The following is a 20,852-nucleotide window of genomic DNA, read 5'->3' on the forward strand; positions in this document are numbered from 1 at the left end:
TGGTTAATATTTCTCGGGATTCGTAAGTTAATATTTTTTTTAATTAGTATTGCACGTTTGATTATGTATCGACCGAGATTCTTAACATTTAAAAACGTTTATATGCATTTTAAAGTGGAAGTGAACTATTGAATTTATGTACAACCTTTACCGAGGATTTTCTATAGAATAAATGAGTTTTAATTGAGGAAAAAAACACAAAGAAAACTTGTGCAACATATCTTGCAACAAAGAACAATGTTCTTAGCGTATAATGTCGGTCCTTTACAAGACGAGGCAGTTACTGCAAGGTTGCTTAGCTTAATAGTAATGACTTGCGGAAAATTACAATTGCACGCTGCCATGAGGAATATCGTTAAAATTGGAATTATAGTATAGGTATTATTTATGGTAGATAATTGATTTTTTTATGAATAGGAGTGAGAAATAATTGTAATTAAGAACATTTCAATATAGAGTAATAAAAGTGTTATCCGTAAAAAAAAACTTAATAAAACAAAGTAAGATTTCACATCATTTTACGGTTTCCAGGCTCCGTCAAATCTTTATCTTCCTAATCTTTTCAACGGACTGTCCTAACAAAAATATAATTGAAATGTACCGAGTATTTTATTATGGTGTTTATTTATTTCATTTTTTATTGGGTTATGGCAGACTATCTATATTTACATCTATAACCAGTAGGTATTTTAGAAATAGTTATTCCCACCATGTCGCAGGCACTGACCTCAGTTTAGCGCTGTCTTCGTCGTCAGCCATTTTGGCTCTACTAATCGGTTGACCATAGACCGAAATCTATTGGCTAAACCGTTTGATACCCGATACGGACAGGCGTCAACTGAAATATCTATTTTCATGGCTTTTAGATAGATAGTCAAGAGAATTCTTGGAATATAATCGAAGAAAATAAATAAATAGTGAGTATAGATCTGCTAATTGTTTCTTTTTTTTAAGTTTTATTTGGAAGCATGAAAGTGTAAGAAGTTTCAGTATAGTTGACCTAATAGAATTGAGTAGTAGGTAGGTAGGTACTATAAGCATTTTTTTTGTTTCATATCCTAAATCAAATCTTAAACTGATTTGATTAGGTAATTTTAGGTATTTTACCTTAAACTAAGTACTACTTTGTACCTAAGTAAGACTAAACTTAATTATGGTGATCGAACCAACATCGTGAACATGAAAAAAAACTATTGTAACTTGGAAGAGTGAATGAACCTTATGAGATACAAGTAAGCTTAATGTAGAAGCCTTAATGTGGAACAATACAAGAAATATTTGAATGTAAAGATTCAAATGCTTTCAAATATGTGATTCAAAGATTTGAAGTTCACTTATGCCTCTTGCTATAGGAATGAGGAATGCTGGTTCGATATCCAACTAGCTTATCCTCTTAGGAAAAAATTAAGCTCATATCTTCTAAAGCTTATCATCCAATTCTTAGCATTAAACATTATTAGTAAAGCTGTAATCTAACTGTCTCTGTAATGCAAGGGTTTATTCTGCGGCATATTTAGCGCTAGCCCACCGGAGTCCAGTTGACGACTGTGCGTTAGTGCGTTACCTTCGTTGACAGCGCTAAAGTCAGTGGCGGGCTGCTCGGGCGCGGGCGGGGGTGCGGCGGGCGCGGGCGGGGGCGGCGGCGGGGGCAGCGCCGGCCGCGCGGGGGGGCACAGGCAGGGGGAGGAGTCGGCGAGGCGCCGCCTACCGTCGCGGCGACGAGGGGCACTCTCCGGTGACAGCGTCTCCGTGCTGCCTGGCTGCCCGCTGTCGCTGCTGTTCAGAAATTAATGTATGAAATATTGAACTTTACTTCACATCACATCATGGTACAGCTTACGAGTATGTGAGCATTGTCTTGCATCCGATCACTCACTATCACTACGAACGATCATTCATTAGTTCGTTCTTTTGGTTGCTGAGATTTGGGTAAGTACTTTTAAAGCAATCATCCTTGGTTTTATAATTATAGAATACTCACCAATTGCTAAATCCGGAGTCACCATCCATCGAGTCAGTCAAGTAGAAAGTAGAGTTGGTGATCTTGAGGGCACTGGGTACATCGGAATTGATGTCCACAGCCAGCGACGTCGCTCGTCGGAACCTCGACTTGAATGAAAAATACGCCTTCCTCGACAGCGTCCCACCATCCTTCTTACTGGTCTCACTGGTGGGCGTCACCGGCTTCTCAGGAGGAGGCTTGTCCGGCAGCGGGGGCGGCACGTCCCCATTACTACCCCTCTTGTCAGAAATAACAGTCTTCAGTTCCTCTTTCAACGACCCATACACCTTTGTCAAGGGAATTTCAGTCTTATTTAGCACAGTTCGCGAGTCGTTAAAGCTGATATTCGTGTATACTGGCTCGTGTCTCTCACAGTTGGCGTATATAGGGGATTTTTTCTTCGCCGTGTCATAGATATTCGTCTGATTGTTAGACGCTTTCGTGAACGGTTTGTTGTCCATCGCCACTGTAAACAGAATGATCGGTTAAAGCTGATTTTGTTTGAGATGTCGAAACTGGGTCAATGTTTATCTTTGCGATATCGGCAAATACGGTGATACGATTTCGGTCATCAAAGATAGCGATTTTTAAGTAGTGTCTTTTCTGGCTAGAGATGTTTAAAGTGATCATAATATTATGAAACATTGTTAAAGTCCGATAAATATATCTAATAAAAAAAACAACATCCGAATTGAGAGCTTCCTCGTTTTTGGGGAATCAGTTATTAAAACATAAACATCTGTTTTTAGACAAGTTTTTTTTTATTTAAATACTAATTAGTTATAACATTATTGTATAAAAATATGCCAAACGAGATCAAACGACTATTTCGATGAACTCGTATCATCCGATATGGTCTAGTGGCTAGGATACCTGGCTCTCACCCAGGAGGCTCGGGTTCGATTCCCGGTATCGGAAAATCTTTTTGGCATTTTTAATAACATTTTTCACTTACCCGAATATCTCTTGGTGAGATTTCTCTTGATTTGCCTCATTTTTCTTTGCGCGGCGCTGGCTATTTTCGTCAGGGTGTATTGTCCTCCGCCAGTAGGCGGGTTGGGAAGTCTCGATGCGGGTAACGTGGGTGCTGCAGGGGCGTACGAGGACTGAAATTAAGAAAAACAATAAAAAATATTATTTCTGCGTTAATTAATTATTTAAACTTTGAAAATATATGCACATGTGTTGTTTGTCCAAAGGTGAAGTTAGACTAAGCTACGAGTGTGTCTCATTTACAAAAACACTGACCCAATAGTCATAGTTTCCCGTAACCTGAGGTTTGTAAGATGACGCCATTATTTTCTTTCATGCGGCGGAATTCCCATAAATATGACGATTGTATGAATGAACTGCTTTATTTTTATTTCCGTCAGTCTATGAGGATATTATATGTTTGTTTATATATATCGTTATAAGCACGGTTTTATGAATTGGCAATGGTTACTTCACAACTATTGTTAAAATACTGAAGGAAATCCATACAACAATCCTACATTATTCCAGAAAAAATATGTCCCATTATATACTTGGATTTGAGCACACGATACGGAAAATAAATAGGTATGCAATATCACGAAAGTAATTGTACTGTATTTTTTAATTTCATACTATCTTCATTCGTAACTACAAAATTAAAAACAAAAGTATGAAGTTCATATAGTTATCGGCACGGATAATGAGCTCTTCGCGGAAGAGTGGGGATCGCTTTGCGCACTGTACGCTTAAGGCAATAAACCACTTCTGCGCAGGTGAAGGTCAGAGGTCAATATCCTTGCCGATGATTATACTTTTCTTGAATACTATGTACCCACCTTATCGTGATCATCAGTGTCCGTATCACTATCGAAGGAGTCGAAGTCTTCCTCCAGGGGCAGGGGAGGGGCGGAGTGAGGAGGGTGGAGAGCGGGCGCCGGCTCCAGCGACTCGTACAAGTGGCCAGAATCACTGCTGTCACATTCTGTCGACAAAGAGGTCTTACATCAGAATAAAGGAAAAAAAAAATAGCACATGGACATATAAACTGTCATAAATAAAATATGAAAAAAATACAACACATAAAATACCATGTTGCTGTTCAGTCTTAAGTTCAGTTACAGGATTTTCAGGAATTCTAACCCTGCCGAAGCAGGGTTTTCAAAAAATATTATAGACTCATTTGAGTGTTCCCCTCCACGGAAATCTTTAGTAAAAGGCGAAAGATTTATGCGTTTTGAAGGGAAACCAGAGTTAACGCAGAATGGTTCGGCCGTCCTTATAGCCTACGCGCGGTAACGAAACCATAGCGCGATTCAGGAATCGGTGCTAAATGCACAGCGCCATCTATCGGAACGAAAAGAAACAATTCTGCTTCTGTTGTGTTTCACCTTTCTGCTTGAGCATTTGCTATATTTGACTATCTTATGAAATTAAATAAAAAATTACGTCACATATTTATGTATATTGTTTTTTGTAGATAGATAGTATAATAAGCCATCTCACTGGCTTAACATTTTAAAGCCAGTTTATCAGGTTAAATGCAGGTAGAAATTGTTGATCACGTCGACATCACTTAGCAACTTCATTTAATTTCGAGTATTTTCTATAGAACTAGCCGTTTTCCCGCGGTTTTACCCGCGTCCTGTGGGAACTTCTGCCCGTATCGGGATAAAACATAGTCTATGGCACTCAGGAACATTGTAACTCTATCTATCAGTGAACACATTTTGGAAATTCGACAAGCGGTTCCAAAGATTACTCCCTACATACAAACTTACAAAATACCCGCGGGTTGGGATATGGATTGTGAACAAACAGACCAGCCAGATATATTTTGGTTTATTTGCAGACAGCAAAACTATGCCACAAAATACCATGTTCACGTTCAGTCAGTGAATTTTAAGGAATTCTAACCCTGCCGAAGCAAGGTTTTCAAAAAATATTATAGACTCATTTGAGTGTTCCCCTCCACGGAAATCTTTAGTAAAAGGCGAAAGATTTATGCGTTTTGAAGGGAAACCAGAGTTAACGCAGGATGGTTCGGCCGTCCTTATAGCCTACGCGCGGTAACGAAACCATAGCACAAAATACATAGGTACAGAAGTCAATCTACATACAAAGCGCGTTCGAGTCACGCAGACAAAGGTGTCTATGTGTGCGTGTTCACAGACGCGCTGTCTCAAAACAACTCAAAACAGTGCGAGCGCGGCTGCCGCTTTCTTGAGATAAGCGCGTCACACAAAGGTAGATAAATGTGCACGCGTTGTGATACCTACCTAACTGTAATTTGACTGTAATATTTTTAATTTTAATAACAAAAGAAAAAGTAATAATGGAGCAACAAAATTCGTATTATAATTGAACAAGTTGACGGTTGTTTTATACAACAATAAACAGTTAATTGTCGTTTTTTTAGCCTGCCGTATTACCTATAGTATGTACCTACTTATTTTCTCATATTTCGATGGTTCGTTTAATAAATGCAGTAGGTAGGTACAGTTAGGTGGGTAGGTAAGCGCCCCGGCGGCGGCCTCTGGCCCAATGCCGTAATAAGTTTTGCTAGTGTCGACCCAGGCGAACCTGCCTACCTACCCTCAAAGATTATTGCTAGTAGGAGTTGATAATTTTTGTGATCATGGCGAGACTATGTTGTAAGGTAGACGAAATAAAACTCGCACATCAAGTTTTCTGTAGGTAGAAGCAAGCTTACATCAGGGACTGTACCAACCCATTACATACAAAAATATTTTTTTCACAAGTAAAGAGTAGGGTAAGTATATATGTATGAATAACAAAATTATAAATTGCGGTTTCTGAAAAACGGTATCTCGTTCAAACGAATTTCCGTTGAAAGTGTTTATTAACCTCTTGTATGCCACATTAAATATTTTATTATTATTGGTTTATATTTCATTTTTCCTGTTTTATTCTCAACAATACATCAAATAATTAGATACGAGTACAACTACCACGTTAGTTTTATGCGCATAAAACAGTTGACAACCCTAGCGCGACCGCCGAGTTTAGGCATGAAAAGTGAAGTACATACATGAGATTGACTTCTGTACCTATGTATTTTGTGACCATAGCGCGATTCAGGAATCGGTGCCAAATGTACAGCGCCATCTATCGAAGCGAGTAGAAACAATTCGGTTTCTGTTGTGTCGGAAGATTCTGCGTGCGTATGTTTTATTTTACTATTTTATGAGATCAAATAAAAAATTACGTCACATATATTGTATTTTGTAGATAGTATAATAACCAATTTTAAACTTAACGTTTTAAAGCCAGCTTCTCAGGTTAAATATAGGTCGCAATTTTTGCTCTCGTCTATAACACATAGTAACTTTATTTAATTCAGAGTATTCAATATTTTATATAAGTATGTACTAAAACAAAGATTAATAATTTTAGTGGTATCTTCTTTAAAATATCTACGTAACATAATTAAAAACAGTTTAGGAGAAAGTTCATAATAGGAATTGGCAAATAGAAGATGATCCGGAAACCTTAGACCTGCAGAATTTTCGCTTTCTTCTTAAATAGGGTTAACTAATTAGAAGCTAGCTCGATTAGGTATTCATTATAGCCTGAGACAGTATGAAGGTCAGTTTTCACTAAAAACAAATCTCTTGTAAGAGGACAAATATTGCAAAGATTTTATAGACTCAATGAAAAATAAATATTTTCATATCAAATAGGGAAGTAGTATAGCGAAGGGCCAGTATAATGCCGGTAAGCGCTTATGGTCAAGGTCTAATGACCAACTGTTTACATAATTTGAGGCATCCGTCAGCAGGTTGACACGACACACAACGTACTCTTGCGCAAGGAGACAGCTGTTGAAACAGCCTTCCGGACGGCATTTGATTGGTTACAGAGATAAACTTTATTACTGAGGCAAAGAGGATGATACGCTACTGCTTTTAACCGTTAATGTCTTCTTGTAATAAAATGAATGTTTATTGCAACTTAGTCAGTTGCTAAACATTCATTTTCGTGCGTCACTGAAAGACCAGTCATAGCTAACTAAATTGACAAGACCAGAGAGCAAACCTAAGAAAGTATATTTTATTGAGGTTAGAGTGTTCGTGGTCATCAAACCCAATTAAAAAAAAATGAGTATGAGCTATGTTCAGGAAGCGTTAGAATAAAATATAACAAATGAATCTGTAACATAATCAAAAAGACAATAGAACAGCTAGTGTCAAGGTCTCCGTTGATCTGTTCGTTTGGCAACTCTTGCGCACTCATGTGGACGAAACATGACATTAAAAAAACACTTTTCAGCTATTGCATATGATAATCGATTCATTACATGAAATGTTATGTGTTGCTGCATCCGATGACGAATTACGCGGTAAGAATAGTAAACATTCAAATAATAGTGGGAGTGCAAATACAAATAGTAGTAAATAGTGCATGGGCAGACGTAAACAAATTACGGCATATACGATTTCCGTTCCTGTACTATCGATGGAAAATATAAACGAAGATCAACTCAAGGGCGACTGAAAATTTGCAAGGTTTCTGTAATTTCAAATCAATTTAGAAAAAAAAAAATACTAGAACATTATTCTTCCTACAACCGTTAGAGGAATATGAATAGCAAAATCGAAGATAACCTGCGAAAATTACTATGTTTACGCCGTGTAAAATTAGGACATCAACTGCCTGACTCCTTCGGTTACATAACGTATGGTAAGCGAGCTCTTAAGCAACTCTTGCATATTACTTGCATGATCGGCGCCATCCATAAAAAGCCCCGCGTCGTGGGGATTTTCTAAGTATGACAAAACAGTAAAAAAAAAATGCCTCTAATTCGAAACGAGTCCTTCACGGATCAAGGAAAATATGAAATGTGTGGTATCTATATCTACCTACTAAACATGGCGAGAGCGGCATCTCACATTAGGTTTTTTGTCATAATAAAGGATGTAGCAAAGAATCAAGGTCCTAACGTTACATAAATTGGTCGCGAACAGGTTCTGGCAGCCACTCTTGCGCAAGCTGCGGTCATACGGACGGCCGTTGCTAAGTTACGAGTAACAAGCGGTCGGTGCGAATGATTGACTAGAACATTTGCATCATGTATTAGCTCTGAAGGTGTGTAATGGACTGTGAGGTAAATTATCAAGTGTTGGGTTAGCACATTGACGCTTAAGACGTTTATATTAAAAGACGCTGATGAAATGAGGTAAAGTTGTAATGGTTGACATGGGCCATTTTTAAAGTTAGTTGAATCTGTCGTTATGATAATTCGATTAACTTAATCACAATTTGATAACTAAAAAAACCTGATATAATAACTGATGACTTCTCCAAAGAAGATAGCACTGCCGTAGATTAATTCACTCCTTCCAACGAACGTGAAGATAGGTATTTCAACTTTCACAAATCTATTCGCTTTGTGAAGATGTAAAGCATTTATCTCACACAGGATGTTATGTTAACATTTAGAATTTTCATTAAAGAACAGTTCTTAGAGCTTAAATAACATGTTATTGGATATCATTAAAGTGAAGTGCGGAAGAGGTTAGATAAATTAATGTATGGTAATAAAATAGTTACACATGATTCACGATTCAAATATAATGACCGAATAACTTGAAGCACGTATTAAAATTGCTGATGAAATAAAACGTACGGTATATAATTCTAAAGCACTTTAAGACGTTATCATGTCAGGAATACTATGTTCTTATATCGCTAAACTAGAATAAAGATCAGTGGGTAACTCAAAGAGTTTGTTCATCGTCTATAAAACAATTTACGACCGCATGAATAGCGAACAGTTGCTCAATTGAATAGATATAATCAGTGTAATGAACTGATGGATTGCAAGATTTCTTCAACATGTATTTGGACATGTTTGAGTCATAGTCCTAATTTTTATTGATGACTTCGTTGCCGTATAGTTTCAAGACCTTGGTTTTTCCCAGTTTCAGCCTGTCTTTCTTTATTTGGAGTCAATCCATCAGCCTCTTTTGAAATATTTGGCTTATTAAAAGTTTTTATATATTCTATGTCACAAAAATTTAATAATTTATTGGTGATTTGGGAAATGTATTAATTAAAATTTTGGATTCCAAAAGTGGATGCCAAAGCGAAGAGTTTTATAAGCTCATGACAATTATTAATTAGATCACAAAGTGATTATTTCTGCCCTTGTATCTACAAACATATAAATACACTGAAGGAAGTAGAACTCGATTATAACACGATAATGATCTATGCCTTTGACATTTACAACCAGTTCAGACTACAGGTACAGGCGTGAGTACAAGTATGACTTCATTTTCTTATTGAAAGTGAATATCTTGTACCAGTGACGACACGTGAAAGAAATCGAGAGAGACAGCCCAAACAATTTATCATAAGTCTCAAGTGTTAAGTTGAAAACGCGAAAATTGTGAACAAACAGTGATTTGAAGTAATAACTTAATGTCATGTTTGAGTTTTTGTATTTTCACTTTCTGAGAGAGACAACTTTGTGCACTCTGCGAGACACGCGATCCATTATTCAATGAGTTTAATTATAGGTATTGAACTAGAAACTGTTTGATTGGAATAAGGATGAGACAAATTGTTTCAAATCACAAGAGCAAATAAGAACAATAAACTATTAACCGGTCGTTAGTTATTCTTCAAAAAGTATTCAAATTATTAAAGAAACACTGTTGAAAAATACATAATATATCAAACACTAATCAGTTTTTGAAGTCAACTAAACCGTATTTAAACATAAAAAAAAACTCACCTAAAATCAAAATATCCACAACAGCAGAATCTAACGACGGATTAAACTGTACTAAACTCGCGAAGGTCAACGATTTCATCAAAAATATTGTAAAGTCCCGTGATAATAACAAAGAATTCATTGATAATAATTATAGTTTTTCACCACATGATCTAGAAGAGCACGTCTATCGGGTAGAAAGCTAGAAAGTCACTCCGATCGCGAGAGCCGTTCTTATAGCTAATGATACACCGCTCAGTGTTATTACACGCATATAATGCGATGCCACTCAATCCTAACATCCGAGGGATGTTGACAAACATACAGACAATACCATAATATTTTGCAGTTTTTTTCCAATTGAAATTGGATTTGTTTAAGATATCGTACACCGTTTGTTTTGGTTTTCCGCAGATTTATAAAGAGTGCCGGTAGTGCAATATCCGTTAAGCATTGTTTCAGTGTTGTTACGGGTATACAATGAGATGATACATCAGAGCTACCGGAATTATTATAAAAAGGTATATTCAATATACTTGACTAATGAAGAATATTAGAGCAGTAACTACCAAAAAATGCGATGAGATCTTGTATTTCGTGTTTTCCATCTTGTAGTATAGTCCTGATGTCAGGCCAGACGGTGCGCTCCAGCACGTCGATGAGGCGCACGCGGTCGCCGAGCTCCTCCCAGCGCCGGCGCGGACGCTCATCGTTCTGGCTGTAGTACGCGCACTTCGCGCTCGTCTCGATGTACACCTTCGTCGGCGACGTTATGAACACTACAACAGATCACGACCAAGGTCACAACAGGCCAACCATCTCCCTCAACCCAGAACAGATCCACGAACACGACTCAAGCTGATGCATGAAATTGACTCGGTCATGGAAAATAACTGATGCTTTTTCAATGCCAAATACGATTTTATGGATTTATAGAAATAAGCAAATTCGCTAAACGAGTTAGTTATTTTATAAACTCGTTTCTGCTGGTAAATACAAGGATTTTTGGCAATTAACAATAAATACAATCTTGAGTCATGTAGGAACCGGTTAAGTTATTGACCGTGTATCGAATAAATTGGGAGTATTAATCAGCCTGGTGCACCTTGATCGCCGCAATTCCTTCGGAAAGTCCGCGGCCTCGGCGGTGGACCGACGCCACCGTTCACCTGAGGCTTCTCGTAGATCATTGTTCATCATCACCGATATCACTTCACATCACTTGGATTCACGAGCACTTTTCGAACAAAGGACGTTCGTTCAGGCATGCGCTTGAACTGTCAACGAACAATGTACCACTTGAATGTATCGTTCATACTGCTGAATCACTGAATGCTCACTTGTAGCATAAGAACTGGCTTCCTTAACTTAGCCGTGCGATCAAGTTATATAAAAAAGTTAAACAAGTCGTCGGCAGCTGCGTTGCCGGCCGTCTCAGGGTCGACTGGTACCACGATCGTACGGATCGATGTTTGCATCGCCACTAGAATCGAGAACTGCTGATTTTTTCACTGTTTCAATGCTAAAGCCGCGGTATCGCAACGAACTAAATATCATTTGTAATAGTTCAACTGACATTGGATGTGGTTAATGCACCTAAATTGGTATTTGAAAATCGTTAGTTACGAGTCAATGCACAAAAACGTTCAGTTATTAAAGTGTATTGCCAGTAATAACTATAAAGGCTTTTTGCTTCTAATAATAGACTAGACTGAGGACATATTCTATTTCTTCTTATACTTAGGTTATAAAACGGTTGCAGATATTAGATAATATTTATAACTACAAGTTATGGTGTAATTGCAAAACAAGTTGTGTGTTTCTATATGGCGTTGCAATCAGAGCATTGCGGCTTGCGAAACAATGAAGGCCTAACGCGGCGCATAATCTGTTCCGCGGAAAGAGAGCTGTAGCATTACAGAGTGCATGTTCGAGCTCAGTGCAAGCGAAGCTACTTAGCGGAGATACTGAATGGGTTGATGCTATCGATGAATCAACATGCAATCTATGTAATAGCTGAGAATGATCGTGCTAATGTAACGGTCAGTGATCGCCATGACTCTGCACTAGTAGCAGAAGATATGTAACAAGATGTACCGGTAGGCGTTACAGCACTATCAGATAAGTATGCTGCACATAACAGCAGTAAGATTGCTTCAATTATCGAGACATTACACGTAGACGGGGACACTTTCTAGATCTAGATCAACAGATAGAATGACAATGCTAGCTTTGTCGCGTTTTTTGTAGCTGCACGCAGCCAGTTGAAACAGATTCTGAGTCAAGAATATTAATGAGAAAAGGAAAATAAACTGTGTAATAAAATCAATCTGCAATAGACTGTGCAATAGAATGCACTAAGATATACAATGATATTCAGACTACTGTCATTAATATCGTTAAAGCGAATGTAAATACGACCGTGTTTAAATAGTTGTTTCTGCTCCAACCAATTGTTTCTGGTTATACGTAGATCGATTAACGCCGTGTAATGGTACAGTACAGTCGAATATTAGAGGCGAATGCAGTGGAATGCTACGAATGTGGATTAACTAAATAAGGTAGCGCTTGTTGGTGGAATTCCGTTCGGCAGTTGTCACAGTTCCGGCTGGGTGCAGACAGACTACGCGGGTCGGCGGTCTACACTTGCTCACCACTCACGGACCTACTGTGGTTCAATTCGTTTTTATACCGAAGTTTCTATAAATGCATTCTTTAGCCTTACAAAGATGATACGTCCAGTTCATTGATTGATGTGTTAATAATTAAAGCTCTGGTCAAATCGAGAGACCTTTCAGCGCTCTTCTGGTGTATTGACGCATGCTTCAGGTTTACACTTGTCACCTTCCGCATTCATTGAAATATTTTATTCAATTTTAAGATTATCTGATTGTAGATAATACATAAGCGTGAGAATACATGGTTTTGATGGCCATTGTTCAAAATTTTGATCCTCATAAACATGAAGTTGCGTAAGCTGTTTTAGAATTATGGCCGCAAGTTATTAGAATTGCAGAAATACGACATGTTTATACATTCGCATTAAGCAGAAGATTAAGGATATCTTATCGTTAAAATTACTAATTCTAATTATATGCCTAATGAAAGGCTAAGTAAATATCAAGTTGCGACACTTCAAGGTGGACAAGAGTTTGGAATACATGAAAATGTGTGAAGCAACGGCTTGTAACTCTAAACGTTGACTTTGATGGAGCCGAACGAAGCGTGACCGAAGATAATGTGTAAACTTACGATAAACGAAACACTAGAAAGTTAAAACAGTGTGTAAGTTAGTACTATTTTGTGTTCTAACTTTTGATAGGCTGTCAGTTTTCGCAAGAGTTATCACGTTTTTTGTCGGGCATAAATAGACCGGCCGGCTGAGCTAAGCGAACACGGATGTTAGTTGACGTTGACGAAACAGCAGTATGAGCGAGAGCTGTCGAGCACTACGGTTGTTGATTCTGTTGTTTACAGCATTAGACATTTATGAGCATTTATTCACAATATTAACAGTCCGTAAACACGAATGAGCACTTTCACTGTCGCGGAGTGTGGAGCGCCGGTGACGCGTCCGTTCGGCAGCGCGGGCGCAGGGCTGACTCGCGCGCGCGCGCCAGCGCCGTCCCTCTCCCACGCCAGAACCTTTTGTGGCAACTGTAGCAAACGAGTAGGTGTACCAGAAACGCCTTTTAAGTACACCCCTAATATTTTACGAGGTAAAATTATGTAGAAATGACAAGTCAGACATACGTCATTGTAGTTTACAAGAGCACGTATATCGACAAGAAGGTCGTTGAGATTGTAATAAGACAGAAAACCTCGTAGCTGTATAAGGTTTTAAGAAAACAAAGAAATACTGTCAGATTTATGAAGAACGCTAACTAAAATGTTTCCATAACATGTATGCAGCTAAACAGGCTGCGCAAGTTAGGATCAGAATCCGACTGATTCAGCAAAACATTTTAGAAAACTGGTTCGGTGAGTCTGTCCATGAGAATTTAGGGCAGTAGTTCCCAAACTTATTTTTCTCGTGGACCACTTTCAAAATTTTACTGGTTTCGGTGGACCCCTTACTGCTACATTTCTACCACATTCTTAAAGTCGCCAAAAAATAAAAATTGTGTCACTTCTGAGTTCTGTCCCTATATTCCGATATGTAAAATAAAAACGAAAAATGGTACATTTTATATCACTTTATTTATTAAAAGAATAGAAGAAGACAAGAAAAAAATATTAAGGTAATAAGTATAGGTTCAGGTCATAATTTTAATTAATGGGAAGGATGTATCTGATGGAGTGTCAGCAAACGATCAATGTTTGGCTTTATTTTTGTGAGCAATAACCGCAAATCCCCCCGCTCTGTGATGTTTAATTTGCTCCTTTTTTTTTGTTAAGAGGTTTGTAACGGCACTAAAACTCCTTTCGACAAGGACGAGGGAAAAGCTATTAAAAATTTCCTTGCGATTTGCCACAGTCCAGGATATTTTTCGGGTATTTCTGCTTGCAGCCAAAATGTTGGGTAGCCTTTTCTAAATTTCACCTTCAGCTCCTCATTAGTGCTTAGCTCGAGCAGCTGCTCTTGTAATACAACATTGGCCACTTCCGTTTCATCAAATGGATTTATGATCCATGGTGGTATATCCATCGTCAGTATATCTTCAAACCTGGTTTGAAATTGTACGTAATATCGAATACGCAAGTTTGGACAAGTAACAGTCGCTTGCCTTATTAAAATATTATCTGCTTAGATAGGTACTTAAAACAATGTAGGTAGGCCCTTATAAAAACTATGCTTACATTTTTGCTCTTTACTATCAAAAGCAGAAAAATTTTCGTGGACCCCCATTAACATCTTAGGGACCCCCATTTTTTGTTCACGCCTACATAGACCCCCAGCAAGTCTCCCGTGGACCCCTGAGGGTCCACCTGGACCACTTTGGGAATCACTGATTTAGGGCAATACTCTATCAATGAGGCTATAAATCAAATTGTTGCCAGCGAATAACGAAACAGAGATATCGATAAACAATGCTGCACGGCAACTTAGGTCGTCTGAAAAACTTGGCAGACTGGGTAAATAGTCGCTAATTGTGCGAGAAATCTAGAACATTGCACTCGTTAATGTGTGACATAACGTCGGAGTAGCCACAAGTAGAGCAGGTAAATAATTGATCCCACGTTCGACTTCATCGGTGATTTTGACTTCGTTTTGCAATTACGTTGCAAAATTGAAGATTCTGTGCATGCAGTTTCCTTAAACTTGCATTCAGTTCAGGTGCATGTGACGAATGAAGCTTTCCGTGTGGTTAGCCAATGAAGGCTACTAGTGTTAAGAGGCAGCTGCATAGTGTTGTCTTGTGTTAAAATACACGAGAGGCTGCGAGGTTTTTTTACATTCTATCTGCTGGATTTTAATAACATTTTACTACCGAATTGTGTGGCACTATTTTACACAATTTTGGGGCCGTTGCGGACTCCATACCAGCGTATATGTGGGAGTCGCGTAAATGTTGTAAATTCGGAGATCACACGGTTTTGCTAACAGCTGCGATGACCACACACGAGCCTCACAATGACAACCACTGCTTCATGCAATGTAACCGATGCATTGTTATCTGCATTCAAAATTATTCTCACAATTATGTCTTTATCTGTTATTTTTTCCAAATTGTTCAGTGAAAGCCGTAATGGCTTCAAATGATTTTCGCAATTTTAACGAAATGTGTAATTCTTCGTCAAATCATTCACCACCTCTGGATTTCTGATCATTGTTTCGCAATCAACTAACAATGTACCACCGCATCATATTAACACAATTGAAGTTTTCCTAGACAGACATTAACAATTTCCCGCGTATTTGCTATGATCATTTGTCAGGTTTTTCTCTGAAGTTATAAGAATTTTCTTGGTAGTATATGCTATAACTTGTCCCGTAAATCACATTTTAGACAATAGACTTTAAAAGTTGTTGGCGTTTAAAATTGCAGCATTAAAAGTAATTAAGGAGATAATGGCACATTAAGCGTCGAATGAGAGTCAAGAAGCAAATTCTTTACTGATATTCGATATACTGAACAAAATATAAAGTAAAGATATTACCTGTTCAATTCGGTCTGAATGGGGTGGCGGCACTTGAACAAAGTTGAATAATAGGTAAGCGTGTCACTGTGACGATTGCAAGTCATTTAAACTGTTCACGCACTGACGTCTGCTGCTGTTTGTCAGCTCCTCGAATGAGCTGGTACTTGACACGTCAGAAGGTGAGCTACAGGTAACTAATGACTATAAGAATATACCTCTCTTTCCGGTCAAGGATGAGTAATAAGCACTGTACGTCGAACGTGAGAAGCCATGACTGTAATGCATTGAACGAAAATACTTGACGCAAAATTCCTTTGTCATACGGGTTTGTTTGATAACATCCGAGTTTATCTTACATGCGCCTATGTTCATGGACTTTATTTCGTACGTAAACACGACGCCATATTTATTTCAAAGGTTACGTCACCTGTCCTTGCTTTTGTTAAAAAACGCAGTATTTTAAGTCATTTGGTAAAAATATTTTTCAATAAAAATGCACAGGTGCCTGCCATGTTCAACAGAGTTACGAAAGCAAACGGAAATCATAAGGAAATAGTTGTTGAAAAGAACATTTGTTCCGTAGAGAAAAGTGCATCGCTGTACAAATAGAGCGTGGCTGCTGATGCAAATGCATGTTCCTGACTGATGCACGAACTTGCTGGGCAGGAAGAATCACACGATGCACGGGATACATTAACTAAGGTGGAGTTTTATGCATGATTTCACGTGTCTAAACTTATCATCTTAGTTCTTCTACTTCCTAAACATACATAAGCAAAGATTTTAGTTATAGAAACATAAGATAAAATTTGGCTAAGGTTAAAACCCAAAAAGCAAATCACGATGCATATGACCTAGACACACATTTGGAGATGTATGCAGATGACACTGTTACGATATAATAGAATGTCGAATCATGTTCGTGTTCATATGACGAAAGTGATAATGCTATTTTTAGCAATGATTGCTGTTGCATCTTCGATTTTTCTGCTATTTGTTTACGACTGGATCGAAATGGGACGTAACAGAGCTTGACAAAATTGCATGTCAACTCAGCATAAACTAGGTACTGCCACAAAGTTGTACCTCCATTTTTGGACAGTGAAAGCTAACATCCTTACAGTGCATGGGGGTTAAAGAGTTGAGAAACTGGATATAAAATAGAACAGGTTCTTTCAGAACTTAGTTGAGACATTATCGAGGATTTCCAATTATACGCTTCGCGGATCGCTGATGCGTGTCGTCATTCTGTCATGTAGTCAATGGTCCAAGTTTATTGCTTTGTTTCGGTCACGGCAAGAAATATTAAAGTATTTAAAGTGCACTTTAAAGATATACGACTTGCTGCCAGTATTTGCAATTCATGGCCATGAAAGCAAAAGAGTTCATGAGAGTAATGTCAATGAATAGTTACGAGCGAGGCTTTTAAAAAGTACATCTCATTTAAATGGAATGTTGAAGCTCGGATTATAGAAATTTGGTAAAGTTATTTTTGTCATACCTACACCAAGAAGTTTGAGGCTGGAAGCCAGTTACAGTAACGTTCATGATCGGCCATTAGTCTCTGACATGAGTAAAGTGATTCGGATCGGTGCACAAGATCTTATTGTTCGTAAATGTTTATGGTCTCATTATACAATGGTCTCGCCACTAAGGCAGTGCTCCTCAATGAGTTGGGCGGAACAATGACTATAATATAGCCATTATCTGGTGTAAGGCATAAGGATTGTTAAACAACTGGTAGCAATGACCAGAACTTAACTATAGCGGTCAGCGGTTTACGCCTAACCTCAATAATAAACCAGATAATAGCACAATTCAGGTGACAATTTGTACCGGCAACAATGATTCAGAGCTGTTTGCGACATCTGATTGTAGTGAAAGTACTTGCAATAAAATTGTTGAATTTGGCTCAACAGTGTAATTTTCAAGGGTTGAACGTTAAAAACAAAAACTGGGCGCTATCTTTCAGAAACTTAAACCAGTCGAAAAAAAAGGTACCTCAAGATGCTTTAGATTTATCCGTAGAAGTACTGAAAAAAATCTTTTCTGGAATTCAATCTTCTTAGTGATTCAATTTTACTAATCCTTTTAGACAAATAGAGGTAAAACAGCTGCTAAGCTGGATAGAGTTGTTATGTATATTTGAATAGAAGTAAAACATTGTCAACCCTGGTCAGATCATAAAGTAGCCAAGTGTCTTGCAGCTTGTAACAATGGCTTACGGCCTTATGGTCACGGCTTGTGCGTGCGGGTCGAAGGGCGACAGCGCCCAATGAGGAAGTCTACTTCAGTCAACTTGCACAATTACACATAAATAATGTATTATCAGCGCCTTGTTGAAAGCATTGTGTTGGCGCTGTAATTACTGCTATTGTTGACAGATTGTCTAGTTTAGCTGTTTCACTTTATGTATGAAATGGCGTACCTATTATTTGGCGTGCCTATTCTATTTCTGCAAATGCGCGGAGTGTGAAAATGATTGAAAAAGAATTAAGAAGACTTCTCAAGGGATGAAGACTGCTTTATTTTCTTGCTAGGTACAGAATATTGTCTGCTAACTTGAACTTTCGAAAGCTTAGCTATAAATACCAGTGATGTTATTGATCTCAACATGGTATGCCTTCTTATTATAATTATTTGTGCTGCGTTATAAATAAACCTTGACAGGTTCTTAACTTTCTATTTCAATATGCACTTGACTTGACTAGCTTGCGAATAAGAATGTAACGATTTACTTTGATTTTTATAAATATTGTTTAAACATCTAGAAATAATTATTTGGTTGACTCGCAAAACTTGTATGGAATTTTGAAGCAAAGGTAAAAAAAACTTTTTTTATCTTTTTTCCCCTCGTCTTCTAGTAGATACGACAGAATAACAACTTCTACTGTAGCAAATAACCTATTACGTAAACGTACGTCGATCAAATTGAAATGGATTTTCCAAAAAAAAAAAGAAAAAAGAGTAATAATTACGAACAGACACATGTTCCCTTTTTTGCGAACCTGTTTCGCAAGCACATGTTTTTTTAAACCACAACAAAGGTTTTATTATTGAGTCCCTCAAAAAAAGTTTGTAAGTAAATGAATGCGACTGGAAGTATCAAGTATACACAGACGTAACATAGCATTATGTACGAACAGTAATAGTGAAGTTAGGTATTATGCATTAAAACCTAACCGGAAGATATAAAAGTGAACGTGGAAATTAAAAGCGTTTCTATGTTTACTGAAAGTGATTGTCGTAAATGTTTTCATTATGTTTATGAGACTCGACAGCAAAAAGTCTTACTTTAAGAAAAATTACACAGCTGTTGAGGTATATAGAGAAATTAATTTGGTAGAAAGTGGACAGAGAAAATATAAGCATTTTTCTAGAAAGTACTAAAAACACTTGTGAAATCCACCAAAATTGTGTTATATGCTTAAGCAACGTTTGTAATTAATTTTATTTTTGAAGTCTAAAGTAGAACTATTAATGTTTTATCAAGTGAAGAGCTTTTAAAGCTTAGCAAACCTAGCACCCATTTAGTAAGGAGTATCTGTACCTAGTTATCGATGTAGGTCGCGTGCTATCATATCGACCCTTTCAGCCACTACGGGAAAAATCAATATGTTTTTACTGGGTCAGCAACCTGTACCTATAGTAAATGGTGGTAGGTACGTTCTGATACATGATCCTTTATATGATTTTAAGGTTGCTAAAAGGTTAAGTATGTGAATACATAACATGAAGATACAAATATTTTCAACACGTGGACGTTCATATGAAGATATTCTCAGATATCAAAAAGTCTACCAATAAATGTTTTTTCGTATTTGAACGTTGTAGAAGAAAATCTTGTTGACCTCAATTTTAATGCGATGTCGGCAATTGACCCTAAGCTGAAAGATTTACTAACATAAAGAATCGCTTACAATTAGTTAGAATATGTCATACATCTTCTGATGTCAGTTACCTTGAATATTTGCAGTCTCGTTCCAAATAGCTGGCAGATCATTAGAACGGATTTACCTTATACGAGACAAAAAGCTACATAGCACAACATATGAGGCAGAGGCGGCGCGCGCGCAGGAATCCGGCAACGATTAGCGCCACCCACCGGCGCACGCGGTTCATGAACTTGCATCTAATGTTGGCCCACACTTGCCTTTGTAATTTACATGTTTATTGCTATTAAAGCTTAATTTAAATTAAGTTTGATATTCATTTTCGATGGTTCGGAAATATCAGATATATTAGGTTTATCAGATGTTATGCTTGATCAGAATATTGAAAGTAAGTAATAATTGAGGTATTTAATTTCAGAATAGTATGACCACATGACATTTGAACTACTGCAATCTTAGCCTTGAGTTGTAAACAACAGGCACATAAAATGTCTGCAAATGGCTAGAACATTGACCAATATTTACCAAGCGAACTGTCAAAAAAAGGAAATGACAAACTCGGAGGCAAGCATTGTTAAGGCTCCGGAATGCGTGCGTAGGACGCCTGTCGCCACGGCTTGCGAAACCAGCGGCTAAAGCGTGCTCTTGCGCAAACACTGCAAACTCTCATACAACTTATAACTAACTATACTCGTTTTATTTACTAACAAGGCTTCATGCTGTCACATTTTAATTTTGCAGAAACGAATAAGGATATTTAAAAATAAAATTATTTGTGTGTTGTAATAATATATATCTACCCATAACGCCAGCTACTGTGATCGATGAGAACTAAAACAACAATCGTCACAACTCGTTCGCAAGTGTTCTCATAGATGGCGCTGTACTTTATTAAATTAAACGCAGTGCTTGGGTTCTTTTAAAAATCAAAAGACGCGGGGCACTACGAGTATTCAAATACTTTTTGTGGTTTGAAGAATATGAAAAGTAACTAACCTTTATCAACGTCGTTTGGTTTCGGCGACTTCTGCCACTGATGTCGAACTTTCTGCGACCAGCTGATCGGACTCTTCCTGCCACGACTTCTCTCGCGCACGCTGTAATTCAGAATTTCCATTTTAGACGCAAAAGAAAAATTTTGTGACTAGTAATGCGTGTT

The 20,852-nt window shown here is 37.7% G+C and overlaps 1 protein-coding gene and 3 non-coding genes across 11 annotated transcripts in view; 1 reads left to right on the forward strand and 3 right to left on the reverse strand.

The window, feature by feature from the left end:
* Positions 1 to 20,852, reverse strand: part of Exn (Ephexin) — a 93,457-nt gene that overhangs the window by 15,615 nt on the left and 56,990 nt on the right. For 4 of the 8 annotated variants that reach the window (XM_064036295.1, XM_064036294.1, XM_064036293.1 and 1 more), the window contains 5 exons: positions 20,690 to 20,790; positions 3,814 to 3,959; positions 2,958 to 3,108; positions 1,982 to 2,468; positions 1,565 to 1,776 (listed from right to left, as the gene is read on the reverse strand). In XM_064036295.1, coding sequence (XP_063892365.1) covers positions 1,565 to 1,776; positions 1,982 to 2,468; positions 2,958 to 3,108; positions 3,814 to 3,959; positions 20,690 to 20,790 — 1,097 coding nt within the window. The remainder of the gene's footprint in view (positions 1 to 1,564; positions 1,777 to 1,981; positions 2,469 to 2,957; positions 3,109 to 3,813; positions 3,960 to 20,689; positions 20,791 to 20,852) is intronic. The other 4 variants (XM_021329615.3, XM_064036299.1, XM_064036297.1 and 1 more) reach the window with 3 other exon arrangements.
* On the forward strand, positions 2,849 to 2,920 carry Trnae-cuc (transfer RNA glutamic acid (anticodon CUC)). The gene has a single exon. It is a non-coding gene; the product is annotated as a tRNA-Glu (tRNA).
* On the reverse strand, positions 4,115 to 4,231 carry LOC126054338 (U5 spliceosomal RNA). Its single transcript, XR_007510860.2, has one exon. It is a non-coding gene; the product is annotated as a U5 spliceosomal RNA (small nuclear RNA).
* On the reverse strand, positions 4,889 to 5,005 carry LOC126054337 (U5 spliceosomal RNA). The gene has a single exon (XR_007510859.2). It is a non-coding gene; the product is annotated as a U5 spliceosomal RNA (small nuclear RNA).

The sequence above is a fragment of the Helicoverpa armigera genome, chromosome 9 (genome assembly GCF_030705265.1).
Source record: "Helicoverpa armigera isolate CAAS_96S chromosome 9, ASM3070526v1, whole genome shotgun sequence".
NCBI classification, from domain to species: Eukaryota; Metazoa; Arthropoda; class Insecta; order Lepidoptera; family Noctuidae; genus Helicoverpa; species Helicoverpa armigera.